General features: G+C 39.0%; 1 protein-coding gene across 1 annotated transcript; it reads right to left on the bottom strand.

The window, feature by feature from the left end:
- Positions 1-3,262: 3,262 nt before the first annotated feature.
- LOC117636796 (auxin-induced protein 15A-like) lies at positions 3,263-3,865 on the bottom strand. The gene has a single exon (XM_034371469.1). The coding sequence runs from the start codon at positions 3,711-3,713 to the stop codon at positions 3,384-3,386; it is 330 nt and encodes a 109-aa protein (XP_034227360.1). The 5' UTR covers positions 3,714-3,865; the 3' UTR covers positions 3,263-3,383.
- Positions 3,866-6,971: the final 3,106 nt, after the last annotated feature.

Here is a 6,971-nt window from a genome sequence, read left to right as displayed (position 1 = left end):
CGATACCAAAGTTCGATTTTGGCAGAGCTTTATGTTTACTTCACGCTTCGTGAGGCCTTTGAATGGGCAGAACTGCAGCTTCTTCAGTTTGAAGGGGACAGAAGTGGCTATTCTCGAGGGTTTGATGGGCTAGAGATTGCACTACGAGCGTTGTTCTGCTTGAGCAGGACTCTTCATGGGTTCGCTGAGGTCTCCACGTTTGTGAAAACTCAAACTCTGCTTGTTTTGGCTTTTGCTGAACCAAATTTGTAACGAGAGATCTCGTTTTAGAAGACTTATTTTCTAAGTCTGAACTTTGGAATTCTGATCTAAAGCTGGTTTCTCTTGGAATCCAAGTGAGCTTTTGGTTGTTTTCTTCTTGTTGTTTTTTTTTGATTGATTGATGAATTGAGTGTCCTTTTCTTTCTTGCCTACTTCTGTTTTTATAAGAGACCTTCTTGGGGAGGTGGTTTTAATTTTAATAATGGGCGGCAAAAAGATCTCCTAAAATGTAAAGTAGAAAGGATTTTTATCAATCATGGCAGATAGGCTCTCAGTAGTCACCTCCTAAAGCAATCCCTTCCCTGGTTTCCTGGGTGGCAGCTTTCTATTTCAATGCCATCGTCTGTGTGGGCTGATTTTATGGCGGTTTGGTTTTTCTTTTGTATTTTCTGAACAACTCCCTGTTTCTTGCTTTTGAAAGCGTGACCCGTGAATTCCTTGGAAGATGGTGTATTGCTCTGGAGCAAAATCTCTGAATACAGATGGGCTTTTGATCTTCTGTTGGCAGTGTTTCAGAGACGTCTCTTCTCATATAAAAACTTTAGTTGGAATTGCTGACTTTTCAAAGCTGAGGTAGCCACGTGGGTGTGTTTTTAATCTCTTGGGTTTGAGGCCAATCAAAAATTGTGGGCTGATCCTTGAAGCCTCAATGACAGCTTCCATGTTTGGTCTTTCTTGGGCTGGGCAAGTAACTTCATCATGGGCTTGTTTTTGAACTTTTTTTTTTTTTTTTTGGGCGTGCTAAATTTAGGCCCAAACAACTACAAATCATAACTTGGACTTGTACACATCAAATACTTAAACAGCAATTTTAATTAATAAGGATAATAATGAAAAAGGATTCATGATTTTAAAAAAAAAATCCTAGCTGCACCATGGTCCCCTTTCTCCTTACTGACAACCAACCGCAAGGAAGCTAAGGGGTGGAGGTGGCCACTGCCCCTCCTCCCCTCTGCCCATCTTCCCCTTCCTCTCTCCTCATCTCCCCTTCTTTTTCTCTCATCTTCTCCCTTCCTCTTATCCCCACTTCTCCTCCCCTTCCCCTCCCCAAATAGTCTAGATCTATTTGGATCTAGGTATGTTTGTCTGTTTGTTTTGTTCGGATGTTTTTGTAGTGTTCGAGATGATTGGTGTTTTCTTTGTCTCGGCTACGGTGATAGTAGTGATGTTGGATTGTGTTTCTCCTCGGGAGAGTTGTGATACCTGGTGGCTGATGTTTTGTCTCTGTTTTAACGGGGGCAGCATCAGCAGCCCTGGTGGTAGTTGTTGGGATGTGGTGCTCTTCTCTACTCTGCGCCGACCGAAGAATTATGCTTGGTTTGTCAGGTTATGAGTTGAAGTGGAGTACTTCTCAAGGGTTTTTTTTTACTGTTGTTTCTCTGTTCCTCCTCCGTGTTCTCTCCTGATTCCTGCTATGGTATGCCTTGCAATTTGTGTGGGTGTCAAAGGACTATGATTTTGCTCCTAGAAGGCTTCTTTTGATAGTTGAGATGTTCTACGTTCCTCTCGTGTGGGTTTACTATTTGGGGTTTCTGCGGTCCTCTCATGTGGGTCTACTGTGTTGGTCTCTAGTTGCGGTTCTCATCGGAGGTCTTTATGTTAGTTTTAGTTTTTGATTTGGTCTTTTATTATAATGGTCCAAAGTAACCTGAATTGGACTCTCATGTTAGTCCATGACATGTGTGGTACCCTTTCCTCCCCTGGAATTTGTCCCATGAGGTTGTCCTAGGAAGATTTTAACGAGGCCACTGTATCATGTCACTCTTTGTACGTCTTTGGTTTTATGAATGAATTCTCTCTCAAAAAAAATAAAAATAAAAAAGAAGATAATAATTATTCACTCTGAACTATTGCAATAGAAAGGAGTTAGCTTTATATAGCTCTCCTGTGCTAACAGTTCTTAACAGATTTTGTAACTAAACTACGAGGCTCATAGCTCGCAACCTATTATATAATTTATAAAGAGTCTTCTGCTTATCTTGTATTTATATCTGACCACAAAGCACGATCTACCTTGATCAAGGGCATGTAGGTGGCTTCAACAGAAGAAGCACGTACAAGTTCAACAGGTGCGAAGAATAATATAGAGAGATACCTCTGACTCTTAAAGTTCAGATGCTAGAGTCCCACATGGAAAAAAAGTTGAAAGATATAAATCCTTGTAAGTACTTACACCAAGCATTGTAATTGCCGAGTCTTGTAGCGTGGGCTTGTAACTAAGTAGAGCATTAAAATGATTGGGTATGATGGAGTCCATCCCGAGTGGACGAGGTGGTCTTCATCTTGTCACCACCTACATGGGTGGTGAGGTCCACATTTAGCACGCCCTAAGCCTAAGCCTTGAGGATAGATGGGCACCCTGCCCTTGGGTTACAAGGGCACCTAACCATCAATGGGTGGGTGGCAAGATCAAATTGAGAATTAAAATGATGTGACCTGAGGAGTGAAGGCAATTACAGTTTCTAACTGGCCTGACCCCGAAGATGCAGGTACCTGGCCCTTGCGTGCTCTTGGCTTGACCCCTCATCCCACAATCACTTTTTTAAGCATCAGGAAAAGTAAGCCACGCTCAAATTACTTCGGTCTTAAGTTGTTTATTGACCACAAAAACCAAAAATCTTCCTGTAAAATCCAGTCTGAGATCAAGAAATGAGTATTGGAGGTCTACTGGAATCACAAAAAAATTCATGATGCCCTTGATGTGTCCCAAATGTTGTCTTCAATATGTCATCTGGATGCATTTTTGATTTGATCATATCCTAAACACAAGTCCAAAATTCGGTAAATTATTTTGTACCATGGAGGTATCTACATGGTGTAACATGCTTCAATAGAGCCGTTAAAAAATTAAGGCGACATTTGTCCAAAATGTTTTATTTACAAATGTCGACTCCACCAAATTATCATAGCATATTAGTATTAAATATTGGTACTGCATAAGACTTCAACAAATTAACAGCAAAAAATTTCATATTTGTATGAAGAAGCTATGATTCTCTAATTAAAAGTTGCTGTATTCTTCATTTACGTAAGGGGACAATATTTCTCCCTCCCAGAGCCAAAAAAATGAACAAAATGTAGAAAGTATCCGCTTTACAAAATTGTATCAATCACATTATTGTTCATGTAATTGCTCTCCATCGCCCCCACAATGAATTCAAGTGAGAAATGAGATCAAGGAAGGCATCTTGTCTGCAGGGAATTGTCAGATCACCCATTGGATGATCAAATCCGAATTCTTCTTCAGCCTCGCTTAGCAACTCTTGAAACACAGACTGGTTGAGGAATGATATAGGAACGACGAATCGCTGCTTTTCACTCTCCCCAACATAAACTGCAAAATAACCTTTTGGGACATCCGCTAGATTAATTGAAGCTCCTCTGTTTGTATTTGAAAAAGACCGCCGAAGAAGCTTCTTCGCAGGAATTACAGCGGGCAGACGGAAACCCATTTTTGAGAATCTCGAGCAGAAACACTAGTAATTAATCAAGTTTGTAAAATCTTCAAGATCTCAAAGAAGTTGCAAAACAAGGAAAGCTATGTATTTGATAATTTGGAGTAGACTTAGTTTCGTGGTCATATGGTATATATAGATGAAAGGTCATGAAGGATAGTCTCTGTGGAAGGAAATATATGGTGAGGACAAATACAATCTGGATGGAGCATAGAAGGGAACAAGGGTTTATGAGGGATCACATGGCTTTGTCTTCCAAATATCATCAAGCATTAGGCAAACTATGTGATTCAACAGATAAACTTTTCCATCATCTCTTTTCATTTTAAGTGGTGAGCAACTGTTAGGCAAGACATCTGATTCAACAGATAGGAAGTTCCAAGAAGTTGGTGTGAACTTTCCCACACATCCTTTTCTCAATTTTGTACTTCATCCACAAATCAGTATTGGGTCCACATGGTTGAATTAGTCACCTGCAGAAGAAAATGCATGTATTCCAAAAGGATTTAATCGTTTTAATTTTAATCTGTTGGCCTCATGGTTTGTAAAGACAAGTCCATGTTATTTTCCATCGTATATGAAGCAAAATTGACAAGTCAAACCTAAACAAAGAAACACAATGTCCTATCAACTGCCCAGAGCCGTAGAGGAGCAGAATATTTGAAAATAATGAGCAAGCACTAACGCTTACAATTCAGATGCTAGAATCCCACGTGTAAAAAAAAATAACAAATGATATGAAGTATAAGGGCTAACATGAAATATTATAATCGCCAAGCCTTGTAGCGTGGTTTTGTAATTAAGCAGGGCATTAAATTGATTAGGTATGATGGAGTCCAAGCCTAGTGGATGAGGTGGTCGTCATCTTTTCACCACTTGTGGTGAGGTCCATTAAGCATGCCCTGGGCCTTGAGGATAGATGGGCACCATGGCCTTGGGTTCCAAGGACACCTCACCTACCTTGTGGATGCAATAATAGCTCACCCAAAATATGGGTGTGTGGCGAGCGGTTATCTAGTGAGAACACCTATATGAGAACATTACATGAGAACACTGTTGGATCTAATCTAACGGCTGCATGAAAAGAAATTGTAAGTGAAAGTGTTGTATTAGAACAAGACCTTCTTCTCTCTCCTCCCTCCAGAACGTCCTTTCCAAAACAAACGTCCCTTCCAAAACAGACGTCCCCACCAAACCAGCTGTTCGCTTTGTTCAATTAGGAGGCTAATTTTTTTATCAGCTTTTTATTGAGGAAGAATACTAACACTGAAGAGAGAGCCCCTGTTATTCCTTATACGCTTTAAGGAAGAACACTGAAGAGCGCCCTCATTTTTTTGGCTTTCTCATTTAGGCGAAACAAAGCAATCTTGGATTTTATATTTCCATCTTTGTGGTTTGGTATTTCTAGTCGGAACATTCGTCAATCCTTGAGCAATGTCAAAACTGGCATTGAGTTGGAAACTGGTGACCGGGACTGTTGTGGTTCTGTTATCTTAGTTTTGAAATCCTTGAGCAAGGTCGAAACAGGGGTTGAGGAAGATGAAAGTTTTTGGGGTTGACGTCCAGATCTAAAAGGGCGACATTGTCATATTTGTTGAAATTTTGAAGTTGGAAATCACTTATGAGGTAAGTGATATACTGTATTTGTCAATTTTTGCATTAGGCATCAGCATGAGTTACGTTAGTTTGTATGTAGGTCTTTAATGTTTGACCATAGACTCATTTTCATATCATATGTTAGTTAATGTATATTTTAAAGCTCTTTGAAAGAATGTGCCAATATTGGTATGATGGTGGTCATGTGATATTCATGGTTAAATTGCAAGAATTGTGAAATGGAGTGTGAAGGACAGGTGACACCGGAAGTAAGTTTGGAGTTGAAACCAAAATTGGGACTTGAATTTGATTGTTGTGAGGATGTGTTCAATTTCTATAATATGTATTCCGCGAAAGGCGGATTTGGCATTTGGTGTTCGACAACGAGAACGTGCACATTGACAGGAGAGGTAACAAGGAAAGAATATGTATGTTGTAAACAAGGGTATTCGTTGACAAGCACTGTTAGTCGTAAGAGAAGACAGCGAGGTTGTACTGGAACTGGTTGCAAGGCTAAACTTGCAATTTTGAAGGTAAAAAAGACAAGAATAAGTACATTGTTGTAGGATTCAATGAGATACACAACCATAACATGACCACAGTTGATAAAGTCCATCTATTGAGATCTCACTGTAAATTAACAGAGTCTACAAAGGTCTGTTATTGCACATATGAGCAAAGTTAATATCCCTATATCATTAAAAAAAAAAGATATATGACTGACAAGTCTCCATTTGGGGCAGTCATATTGAGACTTGTCCCAAATTGGGATGCGACTTGGGGATGAAAGCAATTGGGCCGACCCCGAAGATGAAGATACCTCGCCTAGCATGCTGCTTGGCTTGACCCCTCGTCCTACAATCACTTTTTCACCCTTCCCTTTTAAATCAGAAAATATATCTTCTTCCTCTCATGCGACCGGTATATCTCTACTATGTGTGCTACTACAAAATCGGATTGCGTTTTATGTAATTCACTTTTTAATGATTTGTTTTTTTCTTCCATAGATTTCTTCGACAAAAACAAAGAAGGTGATATATATATATATATATATATATATATTGGTCAAAGAAAAGAAGGCTGATTTACTAATATAGCTAGGGTCAATATGATGAGTCTTAGGAATTGTAACATGAATGACTCATTTTATGTGAAGTATATGGACAAAATGGTGCACAATTAAATCGACACGGCAAATTTTACTTCACCAGCCTTTAGAGCAACTCCACCCATTTGCCCTTAGCCATGGCAAGGGTGGAGCTAGGGCAAGTACTATTCACGTGAATAGTGGTTGCCCTTGCAAATAGTAAATCGTGTCTCCACCCGTTGCCCTTAGCCATGGCAATTACTATTCATTTTTTTGTTTTTTCCTCCTATTTTTTAATGAAAATAATTAATTTGGGTAATATTTTCAGATAAGATTTTCGGATTCCTACGTGTCAAGACTATTCATAATCAGATAAAATTTTCGGATAAGATATTTGGATTCAAATTTCGGATTAATTTCAAAGTTCAAATTTCAGATAAATTTTTGGGTTCAAATTTCGAATGAATTTCAAAATTCAAATTTCAGATAAATTTGGGTTCAAATTTCAGATAAATTTGGGTTCAAATTTCGGATGAATTTCAAAATTCAAATTTCAGATAAATTTGGGTTCA

The sequence above is a fragment of the Prunus dulcis genome, chromosome 8, assembly GCF_902201215.1.
Source record: "Prunus dulcis chromosome 8, ALMONDv2, whole genome shotgun sequence".
Classification (NCBI taxonomy): domain Eukaryota; kingdom Viridiplantae; phylum Streptophyta; class Magnoliopsida; order Rosales; family Rosaceae; genus Prunus; species Prunus dulcis.
Note: the sequence above shows the minus strand (reverse complement) of the source record. Positions and strands in the feature narration are given on the sequence as shown.

Excerpts from the sequence above, each read along its gene's own strand:
- LOC117636796 (XM_034371469.1), bottom strand. The coding sequence starts at position 3,713 with ATGGGTTTCCGTCTGCCCGCTGTAATTCCTGCGAAGAAGCTTCTTCGG.